This window comes from Prunus avium, chromosome 6 (assembly GCF_965620075.1).
Source record: "Prunus avium chromosome 6, drPruAviu1.hap1.1, whole genome shotgun sequence".
Lineage (NCBI taxonomy): Eukaryota > Viridiplantae > Streptophyta > Magnoliopsida > Rosales > Rosaceae > Prunus > Prunus avium.
This window is the reverse complement of record NC_142289.1, coordinates 2,591,046-2,606,690: the sequence shown is the minus strand read 5'-3', so window position 1 is coordinate 2,606,690 and position 15,645 is coordinate 2,591,046. Positions and strand designations below refer to the sequence as shown.

The 15,645-nt window shown below is 36.5% G+C and overlaps 2 protein-coding genes across 2 annotated transcripts; both read right to left on the bottom strand.

The window, feature by feature from the left end:
* Nucleotides 1-330: 330 nt before the first annotated feature.
* LOC110759211 (RING/U-box superfamily protein) lies at nt 331-6,627 on the bottom strand. The gene is made up of 6 exons (XM_021961247.2): nt 6,138-6,627; nt 4,898-5,067; nt 3,601-3,659; nt 2,114-2,139; nt 1,621-2,011; nt 331-1,199 (listed from the first exon to the last, which is right to left on the bottom strand). Exons 1-6 carry the CDS (start codon nt 6,316-6,318, stop codon nt 722-724), a joined length of 1,305 nt encoding a protein of 434 aa, XP_021816939.2. The 5' UTR covers nt 6,319-6,627; the 3' UTR covers nt 331-721.
* A 5,146-nt stretch (nt 6,628-11,773) lies between these two features.
* LOC110759207 (26S proteasome regulatory subunit 6A homolog) lies at nt 11,774-15,402 on the bottom strand. The gene is made up of 10 exons (XM_021961242.2): nt 15,130-15,402; nt 14,665-14,781; nt 14,181-14,288; nt 13,809-14,000; nt 13,536-13,727; nt 12,887-13,005; nt 12,662-12,749; nt 12,379-12,498; nt 12,153-12,293; nt 11,774-12,062 (listed from the first exon to the last, which is right to left on the bottom strand). Exons 1-10 carry the CDS (start codon nt 15,244-15,246, stop codon nt 11,985-11,987), a joined length of 1,272 nt encoding a protein of 423 aa, XP_021816934.2. The 5' UTR covers nt 15,247-15,402; the 3' UTR covers nt 11,774-11,984.
* Between the last annotated feature and the right edge of the window lie 243 nt (nt 15,403-15,645).

The following is a 15,645-nucleotide window of genomic DNA, read 5'->3' as shown; positions in this document are numbered from 1 at the left end:
AGTTGTGCACCAGAGTCCAATCAGACCCTCAAAACATTTGAGGAATTCAGGATATCAGTTTGTTCTTGCTAACATGTATATTTTGGTTTTCTATAAATGAAAACCAGAAAACAACACACCAAATTTTCCTTGGTAAAACGAGTCTTTTAGGGTTCTGGGAACATTCCACATCGTATTCGTATGGGAGTTGACTCGAGAGTATGTTGAATGTAAAAACTTCTGAAAATTCATTTATGTACTCTGGTGTGGTGTTGGTTTATAAGTTTGAAGGAAGACGAGCACTAGGTGTCAGAAAAATTGGGAAAGATTTGAGTTCTTGCATACCGAGAATTGTACAAAAGGAAACCAAGCATAATCATTTGCATTTGAGGAATATGTTTTTGGACATAAATAAATGACCCACTGTTTACTTTATCCTGAAGAATTGCTTTTTTGTGGGTCGTCACACAAGTGCTCAAATTTCAAGCTTTGCCACATCCAAAACGAGATCTTATTTCATATCCGCAAGGCGAAGAAACTAGAGGAAGCTTAAGTCCATCACACCACCATGTGGCTGCAAGAGATCATTTTCAGAGCCACGCCACAGTATTTTTTGGAGTCTGTCAAGTCATGACTAGACACCAAGCATTATAATATTATCGTTTTTCAAGCATACATAACTTTTGATTTCAGTTATAGTAGTGGTAGTTTGCTTCACCAAAACAAGGATAACGAGAAAGGCCTATGACCGATTTTGTGAAGGTGTCCTCTCGGACCCATGCCTTTGCCGGAAGCTGCTCCCTCTCATCGCTGAGTCTGACCCACTGCCACCCTGGTGAACAGCAGCCCAACCTTGGTCTCGGTCAACCTGATTCATTGAGAATGAAGGCAAGTGATCTCTTTCCCATGCATGAAAACGATTAGGTAAAGGATTTTCAGCTTCTTGATAATTACGACCTGATGAGGCAGAGGGGAAAAAATAAAAACCACCATTTTGATCCGATGATGAAGCCACTGGCCCTACTTGAGCCACGCCTCTTTGACTGCTGGATCTTCGGGCTCCTTGAATTATGGGTGTACGCATGGTTGGTGAATTACTAGGTTGTTGTTGTTGATAGTATGCCTGGAGAGCTTGGACTCTGTCACGGGCCCGGGCATTGCTGCCTGGATAAGGAGGAATCATTGAGGACGTGACAGAGCTGCCAGCTCTAGCACTAGAACTGCACGAAGAATTCCCCATGTTAACATCTCAATGCAATTAATATAAAAAATCGCATTAAATACTTAATGCTTCAATAAACATGATACCTATATATATATATGTGTAATTAATATAAAAAATCGCATTAAATACTTGATGCTTCAATAAACATGATACCTATATATATGTGTAATGCAAATTCTCATCCAAACAATTCTAATAATAGATTTTGAAACCAAGGATCAATACGGTATATATCAGCCCACATCCAACCAATCCACTCTTATCTCACATAGCCCATTTTGTCTTTGCAATCTTCACACACATTGCGTGCGTGATACCTCTAAAACATTCTAATATGCAATTAATATTGCTTCCTTTACAGTAAACGAAGGATGAAAACAGTCTGAAAAGCACCTTCAAATTTTGTCAAGGCATACCTGTGACCAACAAGGAATGGGTGCATAAAAGATCCTGATCTTGGTAAATCTGAACTCGGCCTAGCAGATCTTTGAGTAACAGATGGAAGTGAACCCTGGTCAGCGCCACCAATATGATTGTTGGTTGTAGAAAACGGTGGCGGGGAATGGTGCTCCCAACTGTGATAATGAAGATCCATGGCAGGAAAAGCATAGGAGTTTGGTATTTCACTAGGTACCGATGTGCCACTCCAATGATGGTTAAAGTTGGAAGCTTCTGACACACTTCCACTGGAGTTTGAGGATGAGGGGTGAATTGGCCCAAAGTAAGCAATATATGGGCAAGGATGACCAGCAGATGATACAGCTGTATGCTCAGCAAAGATGGCATGTTGTCCAAGTAAATCGTGATCTGCATTGCAACATTACTCCTATAAATGTCACACATTATAGGCTAACCTCTGCCAAACTACAATAGAATATCACAAGTTAAATGAAAAGCAAAAGGTCTTACATGAAGTTGGCGAGAACTCCCCTTCCCTGTTAATTGTAAAAAAGAAAAAGTTTAACACATAGGAGGAGAAAATATTGCACATAAATAGCAACAAAAAATGAAAAAAACAAAAGTCTGCTTGCAACATCATAGAGTTCATTAGAGGCAATTATATTTAAACTCTAAAATTGTTTTGAAAGTCTTGCCATCTTTTCTGAAAAAATTTAACCTTGAAATTCAAAAATAGAAACTCATATCCTCTGCTCCCCACCACACCCTCACCCTATGGCTGGTCTTCTTTTAAAGTTGCTGGTTATTTTCTGAAAACTTTTTAAAGACTGTAAATGTTATAATATATTCATATGTTCATGTCGTTTATGTTATACGATTTGTTTAAATATTTGGTAAAAGTTTGTCAATTAGTTAAAAGTTTAAGTTAATTTTATTTAATCAATAAACAAACATTAAAATGAACAAAACTATTTCTAATACCAATGCTTATGTCAGAGTCGATAAGACTTTCTAGAAAGAACAAATCCCAAATTCTCTTTTTGCTGAAACTTTAAAGCATTTGGGAAGAATGGAAGAAAAAGAGAAATATAGAGCAACCATAAGTAATTGCGACTGTAGGAGAAGAAATAAGATACTATAACAAATATGAGAAAAACAGCACGGATGAAAAAGAAAATAAAAGACTATCTTTACGTATTGGCATAATAGCCAGATGATGCTGCTCAGTGCTTTCTTGTTACTTCCCAGGAAAACGTAACTGCACCCAAAAGTGTGCAATCAATAAGGGTTCCCAGGAAACCAAAGATCCATTGGCACTGATACATTCCGTCAAAACACTGTGATTCTACATGTTTTGCTCAACCCAACCAATGTGCAAAATTAACAGCAAACTCTTAAGTAAACTTATTGAGAGATTAAATGGAGTGGTAAAAAGAAGATGGCAGAATAAAATCCAGTTAGCCACATGCAACTGCTTTCCAACTCTTTATGGTTACTTTGGGTTCCTTTGTGAAGATATCCTCTCCTTGCACATACCAGGTGGAATAATTTATTGCAAAGATCCATATGAATGTTTTTTTATTCAAACTTGCTAATTTAACAAACATAAAAGAAGACGTGAGGGTCAAAACACTTAGGCCAAGAAAAGAAAAGACAACTAAGGTTCCTTCATAAAAGACACCGTTTGCATAGGTCCGTTTGAAAACTAACCCTTTTTCTAAAAGTTTAGATTTTTAACCGGCTTTGAACTTGAAAGGATTAGTTGTGGTCAATATGTGAGTCAAGATGTGGGTCGGGATCTCGAATCCCCATCTAAACCTATATCTCAACTCGATTTCCCTTTCGTCAAGCTCTTGACATAGTTCAAAATAGATCAGTTTTCTAATGATCCTATGTAAACTAGTTGTATTTTGAACCCAATAAACTAAACGCTAATTACAGAAGAACTAGAACCAAAATAAGTTTAAGCATGAAGTGTAGCAAATGAGATCACTTACTCAAATGATGAAGGAAGTCGTGCTAAGCTACCAAATGGACACCAGTGGACACCAAAGGACTGCAAAAAGCATTTGTATACCAAACAAAAATATCAAAATGGCGAACAACATTCTGTTAAATAGTAGTCTATAAAGCACATCAGTCAATCTAAGTCTTTATCTATACACACACAAGATATAGAAGTTCAGCATCAAAACATGTCACTTCTTTTTTTTATCCATTCAACAGAGTAACATGCAGAAGGATATTCGGTTGTCCTCCTTAAGATTATGTGGGAACCCACTTGTGAAAGGAAATAAACAACAACAATATGCAAATGCTTCATGTGGCACCACTACTTCAATATGGAGAATTCGAGTTAGGCTCTTCTTAGAAATATTCGTCAATCTAATCTTCAATAACGTTCCACTCTTCAATTTAATGTAACGGGAAGAAATTAAAAAGACAACTAAAAATACGAGGCTTTGGTTCTCTTTGATTCCTCTTTGTTCCTTTCCGGATTTGAAGGCAAAGGAAGGCCTTCATAACTGATATAGATAACACTTCGCACATTTGAAAATGAACCTTCAATTAGATCTTCTATTGATAGCACTGTACAATAAAATATTACCTCAATCAGTTCAGGCTCTTCTCAATAACTGTAAGCTTACTGTGTTCTGCCTATTTAACAAATTTGAGACTTTGCTCCTAAATAGCCTTGTTAACTTCGCATCACATTTGACAAAAAACATTGATACCAGCCATGTTAAAATGTTAAGGGTCAAGATAAATATTTTTATCCTCAGGCACAAAGTAACTTGCCTCTAAGCTGAGGTGACTGTTCACCACTAGCAAGGGAGAAAATTGAGATTCTGACTATGTGTTAAGAGTAGCAATAAGGCTCTCAAGCAAGTCATCTAGGTCTACTTGTGTAAAGCTTTAAAATAGGGATTTTTTTTGTAATAAATTACATATCGATATTAGGCAAATCTAGAAGCATGACCTTTGACTTGAAAGGGAATATACTCATCCACCACCTTTAATAAGGAATGAGTTATCCTAGCCTTTGAAGCAGTAATTCTTTTTTGTGTACTATTGACTCTGTTTTGTTAGTTAACTATATTGTTTACAATCTTAATATTTGTCACAACAGAGACGCTTCTAAGCATGAACGAAGGGTTGTAACTATAGTGTCAGCATATAAAAATCATAAAAAGAAAAGCTTTGCATTTTGACTGCAAAAATCGAAAATTGATCATAAATAAATAAAAAGAAACTTAAAAATAGAAGTTAAAATTCAACAAGATTGTTATTTACCATTTCAGAGTAACCAAGATCATAAAGATCTTCATCATGGGTCCAGTCATCCATGCCAAATTCTTGAATTGAACGGTATCCATTAGCATAAAGCCATTGACCTTTCTCGATCTTCCGACAATTAGGGCATTGCATTGCCCCTTTTATATTGAAGGCTGAACCAATGCAATCTGAAAGGATCATAAAAAATAATCAAGGACCATGAAAGCTGTGCATCATCTTACTGGAAAGGCATAACTAAACTTATGTCCTTCAAAGAACTATGTCTCAGATTTAATGTGCAAGTAAAATCAATCAGCACTGGAAGGCTACTGGCCTCAACAAGAATACTCAGATGGCATGGCTCAAGTGGACTGACATAAGGCTTTTCAAGCCTAGGACAAAGCTACCAAAGGAAATCCCTATTGGGAATGTCCAAATTTCGGCTGCAAGATCAAATGATTTCTGTATTTGGAATAAGTTAAAACTCTGGACAAATTTTCTGAAAAGTGATCTGAAGACTGATCTATTAAACCTGAGAGTAAATTTTGACATTATAATCCCTCAATGCCGTAGACCTAGATTAAGAGACCAGGCCAAGGGTATCAACACCGCACTTTTGACAATGGGAGTATGGCAACCTGTTATATATATTTCACTTAGTATGGCTCATAGAGATTCCAAATCTCCAACTAAAGTCACTTCCAGTGCCCTCCACTAGTTTGAGGAGATAAAACGATTCAAGAGGGCCTCTTGCACAACGATAATTCTTTTTGACTGACCAATGTTTATATCCCAATTCAAGCATCCCAATATCTTTTTTCTTTTTTTTATATCAAATTTTGCAAATTTCAGTACAAAATATGGTTCAATCTATTGAATCAAACATCTACAGCAAATCGAAATATAGAAATCAAACTACATGATTCCGCAAGAAAGATCTAATCATCATATCTTTATCAAAGAAACAGATTAATGATGGGCATAAAATGGATAATACATATACTTATGTAATTTCAGAACAGGGGCAAGTAATGACAACCCAATAAAAACAAAGCTTAAATTGAACTAAGCAAAGGCATAATTCAGTTTCAATTTCTCAACTTTCTTCTATTTCTTAACCAATCAAAGAGCCCACTACCAGAAAAACCAAAATCCAACAGAATTTCCAAATCAGAAACCAAAATTGAACCCGGATCTCTGTAGTTGCAACCCGGAAAAATGAAATTTCCAACCCAAACAAGATTCAATTTTGACTCACCTAGATGAAATTGATGCCCACATTGCAGCTTGGCCCAAGATCTATCCCCATTATCGGCGACGACTTCAAGGCAAATCGAGCAGGAGACAGAGCCTCCGTACGACTTGCCTCCACAACCACCGCCACCACCAACACCATCGCTGTCTTCAACGACGACCTCTTCATCGCTTCCGAGCCCCATAGAAACCCCCAAATCGAGTCCTCAAAACCCTAAATTCCGTTTGGCCGGCGTCTAGCGGTTTCTCTCTCTCTTCCTCAACCGCGCAAAAAAAGACGAGACGAAGTAAATCTGGCGGGAACACAGCGTCTGGTTTGGTAATTACGACGAAACGAGACGACGTCGTTAGGATCGAAGCAGAGACAAGGAGACGGTCAGTCGTCAGAGATGGTGTTCTTGGATGTGCAGGAAAAAAAAATGTTGATGGACAATCAATCGAGAAATCTCTTCTTTTCTGTCGCTCAACCTCTCTATCTCTGAGTCGTGTGTTTCGGGCCGTTGGATGGTGGACTTTGGTTAAGGTGGGCGCAATAACCGCTGTCCAAAATGAGCCAGATCAACGGCTGTGATTGAGTTTCGAGATTTCCCTGCAGTTTGATTTTTGTTGACGACGTTGTTGTTTGTCTCAAACGCTTTCCCATTTTTTCTTTTTTCTTTTTATTTTTTTTGGTGTTAGATAAGATTTTGTTTCTATTTTCTCGGGTTAGAGAAAGTTTTGGTAATGGGACCCAAAAGGGAGAAATTTTCGGTATTGTGACCTGGGTTATCGGGTCGGGTCCATTTTTAAATGTTTATATATTTTCTTGAGCTTTAAGTTAGGAAGATGCTACTGCTATTCAAGTACAAGTCACTTTTTTTCTTCCTACTTTTTTCCAACTCAATCACAATTAATGTATTGCCTAAAATGTAAGTTTCAAAATAAAGCAAAGCTTCCTTGTGAGTCTGTGCAGTTGAGTGTGGACTACATTTTCCTTTGATGAATGTGTATTTTTGGTATAAATACTGTTGATTGAAAATCATCCCACACACTTTGCAATGAGCTTCTAGCCTAAAAACATGTTGATATATACCTTAAATATGTATTGGAATTATTTACGTTTCCATTTTCGGTATTGGAATCAATTATAGTTCATGATTTCTCATGCGTTTATTAACGCATAATTTTGGTATTGGAATCAATTATAATTCATGATTTTGCATGTGTTTACTAACACGTAAGAAATAAATAAATTCGTGAGTTTCATATTAAAATTTGTAATCCAATTTCTAAAAAATCAGAAAGAAATTTAATTGTGGGTGTATTTAATCTCCTAAACATTCATTTTCTCTCATGTTTCTAACTTTTTTCAGTTGTTAAAAGCATTTCTTTCGGTCATGTGTTGGATTTTTCCAACTAATATTTTTTTTATTAAAATAAAAGCGAACAAACCAACCCCACAGATTTAGGTGATGGTCTTCATGATTGTAAATGAATTGACAAAAAGTAAAATTCTCAATGAAAATTTCAAAATAAATAAACGAAAAAGACAATGCCAACCCTGAAATTTTGACCGTATTAGTACCTAATCTGCTGGTATCTTGTTGTTATTGTGTGTTTACTTGCATGCATCGACAAATCCTGCAATTGCTAAGTGGGTTTGGTTTTCTCCTGCTATCCAAACACTATTTTGCGCATCACAAAATATTTAGACATACAAGCACCAACCACAGTGCTCTATGTCAACAAGAAAAGGCAATCATGAAAACTGAAAAGCACTATAACAAGAACCCAAAAGACAGTAATTATCTCTCTGTTGCCTCTGCATTATCTCCATCGACTTTCAAAAATCTGTCCTAGCTTGTAGAAGTCAGAAGAGTTCATGGGGGTCATGCCGAATTGCATCCCATGTCCCACTCTGCTAGGGCAAATTATGAGAAACATCCGTTTACGTTTACGTGCGTGTAAGTGATTGTTATTTCGTTATTTAGAAACCGAGTGTGTGAACAACTATTTTTGGCAAAATTCATGAACATTCATCTTCTATTTATTCCCACTTGCTTTATTCCTTGAGATTTTGTAAAACTATACAAAAGGAGTGGGGTTAAAAATGGTGGTGTTCAAGATCCGAACATAAGTGGATGGTAGCTTTCTTTTATCTTTATATATTTGATGATATCATGGACGGTCTGAAAACCGATTCCCAACTAGATGGTCAAGGTTTATAATGATCATGTGCGTTCCTATTGCATGCCTTTATTCTTATCCCACTCAGCTTTCATTGACTAAGTAATGGGAACATCTCAGTCCGCATGCCACGAATATTCGGTGTCACTTGTTTATATTCTTAGTCTACTTTTCTAAACAGTTTTATTACTTCTTTTAACTCGATCTTCTCCAACATCATCCATCGGAGAAAAACTTAAAACTTATCTATCGCGTTGTATTGTTCACTTCTTCCTATCTCTTTCATCTTTTAATAAGTAACATAATACAAGAAATTAAAATAATTTCAGCAATAAAACAGGGTGTGTTTCATTGATTGGTTGGACCTACACCAAAAGCACCAACAACAAAAAACCCATCAAATTTTTTGAAAGTTTTTTATTATAAAAATAAGAATATGTGAACAAACATATATATTTCTTCTATGCAGAGGTCCGTATCGAAACTAGTAATTTATTTAAGGCCTGCTAAATTTTTTTTTCTTATAACTTCTTCTATAATATAATATATAATGATTCAAATTGTGTAGGTTTTTTTTTTTGTTTTGGTAAGGGGGCCTTAAAGCCTAAAAACAGCATAACTAAACGCGAACGAGGCCTATAGTCTAGTTAAATTTAGTAATTCATTTTCCAAACACTAACACAAATAAGTACAACCAAACAAAAAAAACACACAAATAAGTGGAACTAAAAATTGGAGCCAATTAATTAGCAAACAAACAACCAATGAATAAAGATCAAAAAGTTGATAAATAAAGGTGAGTTAATACCTTAGATTGCATGCAGATTGGGAAAGAGATTGGTACCATTGATTTAATGATGTTCTAATATATTAATGCTGTATTTGAGTTTAACCAACGACAAACAATAATGGAGCAGGAAAAAAAGTGCAAGTTGTGTTATTTTAATGTTCTAATGTTTTACTTAAAAGATATATATATATATATATATATATATATATATATATATATATATCTTTTTGTAAGTTATGCTTGTCTGATCTTGTACCTTTCCGTTGGCTGAGAGAAAAAAAATTACTATGTGTGGCTATGAGGTAGTAGGCTAATATTTTTATTTATTTATTTTTTTGGGGTAAAGAAGAACTCATTGATAAAATTAAGAGGATACAACAATATCATCATTTACAACTGATTCCAACCAGAAGGGAACCTCTTCAATCCAGGTTACCATAGTATCACAATTAAGAGCATGCCTTGCTAGAAAATGAGCTACTTGGTTACACCCTCTTGGACTAAAAGAGATAGTAACTTCTTCAGAATGTTGTAGATTCCTCTTAATATCATCAATAAGATGCCCGTCTGATGCCCACGACTCTTCCTCATCCTTCTTTACATCATTTACCACCCCTTGTGAATCAGACTCCATTAAGAAAGAAGAAAAGCCAGCATCCCGAGCAAAATTCATCCCGAACTGAAGCACCATGATCTCTGCATGTTTAGATGAGATGGCATTGGCAAGAGGAAGGGCCATAGCCGCCATCACTTCCCCTTTGTCATTTCTAACAACAACACAAATTCCACTCACACCTGTTTTGAGAATAAAAGCTGCATCAACATTCAGTTTATATCTACCAGCAGGAGGAGGAGACCATTTGGTTGGTTTTTCTACAATTAACTTAGGTTCCCCTTTCACAAGACTTTCATATTCATGCCTAAAGTGAAACTTAGCGCCAAACTAAAGCCCAGTACAGTCCCTTGATAGTTTTATCCTTTTAAACATGGAAGAATAGTAGAAAATACATGCCGTCCGCGTAAGAGAGAATATATTTATGCACACTCCCAAAATTAATAATTTAGATATATTTATCATTCCAAAATCCATATAGCATTCAAGTATAACAATTGTTCTGTGAGCATTAAAAAAAAAACGTTAGCAAGGACTTCTAATCAACTTTTGTTTTTGGTGAAACCATCAACTATATATTTGTAGTACCTAGCAAAAAGTAGTAAAAGAAAGGCATATTGGGACCGTCATGATTTTTGAGCCAAGGTGGGGCCCGTCATATATCGTATCAGCAAGCCCAGGGTCACGTCATCGATTGTAACATGGTGCAAGCGACGGCTGTGATCAGTCCAGCAGAGTACTGCATGTTGGGCCTACAAAAGAACGTCATCCGATCCAGTGCCACATTGACATTGAATCGTGCAGGAACTTTTCCCTGACACCGAGGGGAGAATCTTGGGCCCGCTCGCTCGATGACTCCTGGTCAAACCAAGTTTACAGTAAAACCGCAATTCTATTGAAAACAAGAACCCATTTTAGTAATTCTGTCGCAGCTCAACTTCTGCTGCCATTACAATTTCGTTACGCTATTTAATCTATAAATACTCACAGCCGCTGAGCTCCGGAACAGTCTCTGTTGCTCTGATAAATTGAACCAAGTCACGCAAACAAAAACTAAGTAAACATGCTTGTGTATCCGGACCAACTGCCTCAATGCTTTTCTTTTTCGTTACAATTTTTGATCTTATCGAGCAAAACTTCCCTATTTCCGTTTCATTGTCTCATTCTTTCTATCTCTTAGTGGCCCAATGAAAAGGGAATAGAAAAGTATTTCTGCATCAAACTTAAGGGTAGATTTTGATGGAAAATAGTTTCGCCTTTACTATTTTACTGGGAATAATGTTCTTAGAGGAGATCTTATTGCTTAGATTAACAACCATTTATTTATTGATTGTCAGGTTATCTCTTGGGTTTGGATTTGTGTTGTTGATGCCAAGTTATTTTAGATAAATGATGATGCTTAGACTCATGTTATGGTTCAGGTGATGAGCTTCTTTCTTTGGGTTGTTGACATTGTTGATACCTTCAGGTTGCTTCAGGTGAGTGAAGCTAGATAATTACTCATTAATCATTTTGATAATCAAGCATGTTTTTCTTCTATATAGTTACTTAAAACAAAATGGTTCATTGTGGTATACTCTATATTTGTCATGAATAGGAGCAACCAGCTATGACAAAAAGCAGCTTTGTGACATTCGTGAAGAGGTACATAAAGTTGTTGACACCAAGAGCTTTTCAAGAAGCATATATATTGAGGGGGCCACCAAATTCTTGATCTCTAAACTCAGCGACCTCCAATTGTATGTGTGTGTGCTCTTTTCTCCACCTGCTTGCTAATTCAACCAATTTGGTTAATTTGTTTACTTTTAATCTAAGATTTAATTGATTGCGTGAGTTTGTGGGTTTGGTTTGTTGTGGCAGTTTTGTGGGGAAGAGCATGCATGATGATGGGAGCATAAGGAAGGTGCCACCGACCCAACATTTATCTACCTGGCCTATAGTTTGAAGGAAATAAAGTGTTAATAATGCTTTTGGATGGTGGTGCTACTTGTACAAATTTTTATTATAGTTTCTTAGTTTTGAATGTTATTTAAAAGGTTCACCTTAACTGGTATTTTTTTTATAAAAAAAATTCGAGAAAAAGGGTCTAACATATTTGGATTAACTTTCAAGTGTCACTGCAAAATGCTCAAGAGCAGTGGTCTATCCATTACTGGTTATAAAAACAAACACAAATTACTTCAAGTCAATAGATCAAATTACACGAGGGTATGGTTCCGGTGCACAAACTTAAAAGTTGGAACTTGTACTAGGCTTGAAGACCCTTTGAGAACCCATCCACTCTATGCGTAATAGTTGAGGCTCGCCTTCTTTTTCGCCTGAACTTGAATGATACCTTCATTAAAATCTTCGTGGTTGACCTGTAGTAGAATCAAAACAACACTGATGATTAGTACACTTCGTACTGCAGGTAAAAGAATACCACACAAATAAAGATGAGAGCAACTAACCTCAGTTGCATCCCGACGCAGAGCCAGCATGCCTGCCTCCACGCACACTGCTTTTAGTTGTGCACCATTGAAATCATCAGTAGACCGAGCCAATTCTTCAAAATTCACATCTGGGTGGACATTCATCTTCCTCGAGTGAATCTACAAAATTAACAAAAAGGTTTCAATAGGAATGCTTCCAACTGGAAAAGTAATCACGAAACATAAGGAATTGTAAAAGACAAACCTGCAGAATTCTAGCTCTTGCATCTTCTGTGGGATGTGGAAACTCAATTTTACGATCCAACCGACCAGAACGCATAAGAGCTGGGTCAAGGATGTCAGCACGATTTGTTGCTGCTATCACCTGCAATTAAGTCAATGAAATTGGTAATGTTACCAAAATAAAGCAGACGTTCTCTAAGTATTAGATGCCCAGAAAGTAAAAAGGCTGAAACATCTACTAAGAGTTCCCAAGTGAATCATAGTTGAAGGAAAAGTGAATACACTACAAACAAGGATAAACAAACCTTGATCCGGTCATCGCTACTAAAGCCATCAAGCTGATTAAGCAGTTCAAGCATTGTACGTTGCACCTCCCTATCCCCACTCACTTCACTGTAACCAACAATGAGAGAATAAATTTCAATCAGGAAAGAATGCAGTGATCAAATTGGGCAACAACATCCAAGTACATATTTGTTATCTATATGAAAATAATTCATAGAAATGGCTGCTGAGGAAATATAGTATACCTATCAAATCGCTTTGTGCCAATTGCATCAATTTCATCTATGAAAATGATGCAGGGGGATTTCTCTTTTGCAAGCTGAAAGGCATCACGAACAAGTTTTGCTCCATCCCCAATGAACATCTACATGAACTCCAAGTATGATTACTTCGTTAAGCACCCAGTTAGAAAATCTAGAGTTCACTAACATCGTAAAAAATGATTGCTAATACAATAGTTGAGCATATTTAAACATAGAGAGCTAGGTCATACAGAGTTCATTTACTCTCCCAAAAAGGATACAAGGATCATGTCCTCCTAATCAGAAACAGGTAAGACAAAGGAAAATCTATGAAACAACTGATTTATATCTCAGAAAACCTAGAGTTCACAAACAAATAATTCAATTCTTCAGGATGTAGGAACCTCTAATGCAAAATAATTTTAAGAAATAGACGATTCCTTCTCTAATCTGAGCACAAGGATCAGCATTTGGGAGAACAAACAAAGGCTAAGCCCAAATGAAGATAATCAAACTATGAAAAGAGTGCATTAGAGGCATTCTCAAAATTGTTTCAAAATCAGCCACCATGCTAAACATGCACATGCATATAACCTTGAATTCAATGAAAAGAAAACGATACTAGTAATAATTATATCAAATTTTTCTATACCTGAACCAGTTGTGGGCCTGCCAGTTTCAGAAAAGTAGCATTGGTTTGTGCAGCACAAGCCCGAGCCATTAATGTTTTACCAGTTCCAGGAGGTCCATACAATAGCACTCCCTTTGGTGGACGAATCCCTAATTTCTGAAACCGCTCTTTGTGGGTCATGGGTAAAACAATCGCCTCAACCAGTTCTTGAATCTGTTACAGTAAAAACAAATTAGGGTACAACATCAAAATGTTTGGTACTCAACAGAGCATGCCTAAAACCTGGAAACTTGCCTGCTTCTCTAGCCCTCCAATGTCATTGTAGTCTTCAGTTGGTTTTTCATCGACCTCCATAGCCTTTACTCGAGAATCGTACTCGGATGGCAAAGTATCCAAGATCAGATAACTATCCTTGTTCACACCAACAAGATCACCAGGCTTCAACTTATCAGGATCAACAAGCCCAACAACAGGCAGGAAGATAGTCTGCAGTAAAGCAAAAACCCATATTCGGCTAGTGAACAATGCATCAAATATGATAATCAACACATATCATAAAATCAAAATGCTGTTAAAGAAAAGAAATAAATGATACAAGTAAACACACTCATTGGCTTTGCTAGTGAGATAAAAGAATATATATAAAACATTACTCAGCTGGCTTACCTGGCGAGTAGATGTTTTCAAAACAACACACTTCCCCTTTCTTTGTGAGTCAAGATCAATATTTGCACCATCCTCCTCAGCCTCATCTTCTGGGTTCATTTCCAGAATCTAGAAAAGAAAAGAAAAAATCCAATAAGAGCCTAAGACTAAAAAAAAAAAACACGAAGTTCACTTGCCATCAAAAGCTTAACATCAACTCAACAGCTTAAAGTTCTCCATATAGTATATCGATAATTTTAGAAAGACCAACGAAAGAGTAGCTAGATTGACCACAATAAGTCTGGTTTCAGGAACACTAAAGATTTAATTCACATCTTCATACACTCATTATACGACTACAATTAATGCTGTGTTGAGATGACAAACAGAAGGAGCCAAGTTCTCCAATTGAGCACACTTAGCTTAAACACTATTCTCCAAAATTTTGTTTATGTATAGACTTTTTCCACGAAAATAATTGAGATTAAGAGAAAGAAATTCTTACCTCAACAATGTTGCCTACCAAGTAAGGCAACTGCTTATTGAGCTTAATCTTTTCCTGATTCTCCTTTATCTTCTCCTTGTATGAATCCAACTCCAAATTTGTTCTTTGCATTTCTTCCTTCAATCCCACAAAACAATATCAGAAAAACACACAACCATTTACATATTGCAATCCAAAACCCCCAATTCAGACAAGGTCACATACTAAAACGCATCAAATAACGGATAGAAATATATTAAAAATGCATCATTTCCCAAACAAATAAAATCATAAGAAAATTACACAGAAACCCTAAAATCAAAGTCAATTCTTTCATATTAATTCTGAAAATAATCGATGATTCTGGGAATTAAAAAAGTCATAGGACGGCGATTAAAAAAAAACCCTAAGTCGCTCAAAATACTAGTTCCCTAGAGTAATACAAGTGGAAGCACAATCAGTGAGCGAGAGAGAGAAAGAAGGGACCTTGAGTATTCGGATCTCGTTGTCAAGAAGGCGAGTGGCTCTGATAATGTCCTCGGTGGTCATGGCAGCCAGCTGCTCGTCCTCGAAGCTCGTATCTTCTACCATACCGGTAGCCATCTGATTCCGATTAATTCCTTTTCTTTATCGAAACCGAGAGAGTTTTCAGCTACAGATTTCAGAGAGAGGGAGCCAGTAGAATGCTTATGCTTCTACTTGTTCTTAAAGAAAAGGTTTTTGTTCTTTTTTCTCTTTGGCACCGAAAATAAAATAAAAAAGAGAGAGAGAGGTTTTTGTTTGTGTACTGTTGGGCCAAACTTGGGCCTTCGGCCTTTTTTTTGGTCGAGTTGTAATACAAATTCCTAAATTTGAGTAAGGCATAGGTGAATTTTGCATTAATGTGATAGTCTTTGCCTGAAAATGTATAATATCCAAGTCCATACAGAACTCCCAATCAAAACTACGCCACCACAGAAACTAATAAACAGCGGCCACATGAGGAAAAGTTGAAAATGCCTA

Coding starts and splice junctions, on each gene's coding strand:
- LOC110759207 (XM_021961242.2), bottom strand. CDS start 15,246: ATGGCTACCGGTATGGTAGAAGATACGAGCTTCGAGGACGAGCAGCTG. Junction 14,001..14,180: donor TGAAAACATCTACTCGCCAG/GTAAGCCAGCTG, acceptor GCTTTACTGCAG/ACTATCTTCCTGCCTGTTGT. Junction 12,294..12,378: donor CAAGAGCTAGAATTCTGCAG/GTTTGTCTTTTA, acceptor TTAATTTTGTAG/ATTCACTCGAGGAAGATGAA.
- LOC110759211 (XM_021961247.2), bottom strand. CDS start 6,318: ATGGGGCTCGGAAGCGATGAAGAGGTCGTCGTTGAAGACAGCGATGGT. Junction 3,660..4,897: donor ATCTTGGTTACTCTGAAATG/GTAAATAACAAT, acceptor TGCTTTTTGCAG/TCCTTTGGTGTCCACTGGTG. Junction 1,200..1,620: donor CCATTCCTTGTTGGTCACAG/GTATGCCTTGAC, acceptor TTCTTCGTGCAG/TTCTAGTGCTAGAGCTGGCA.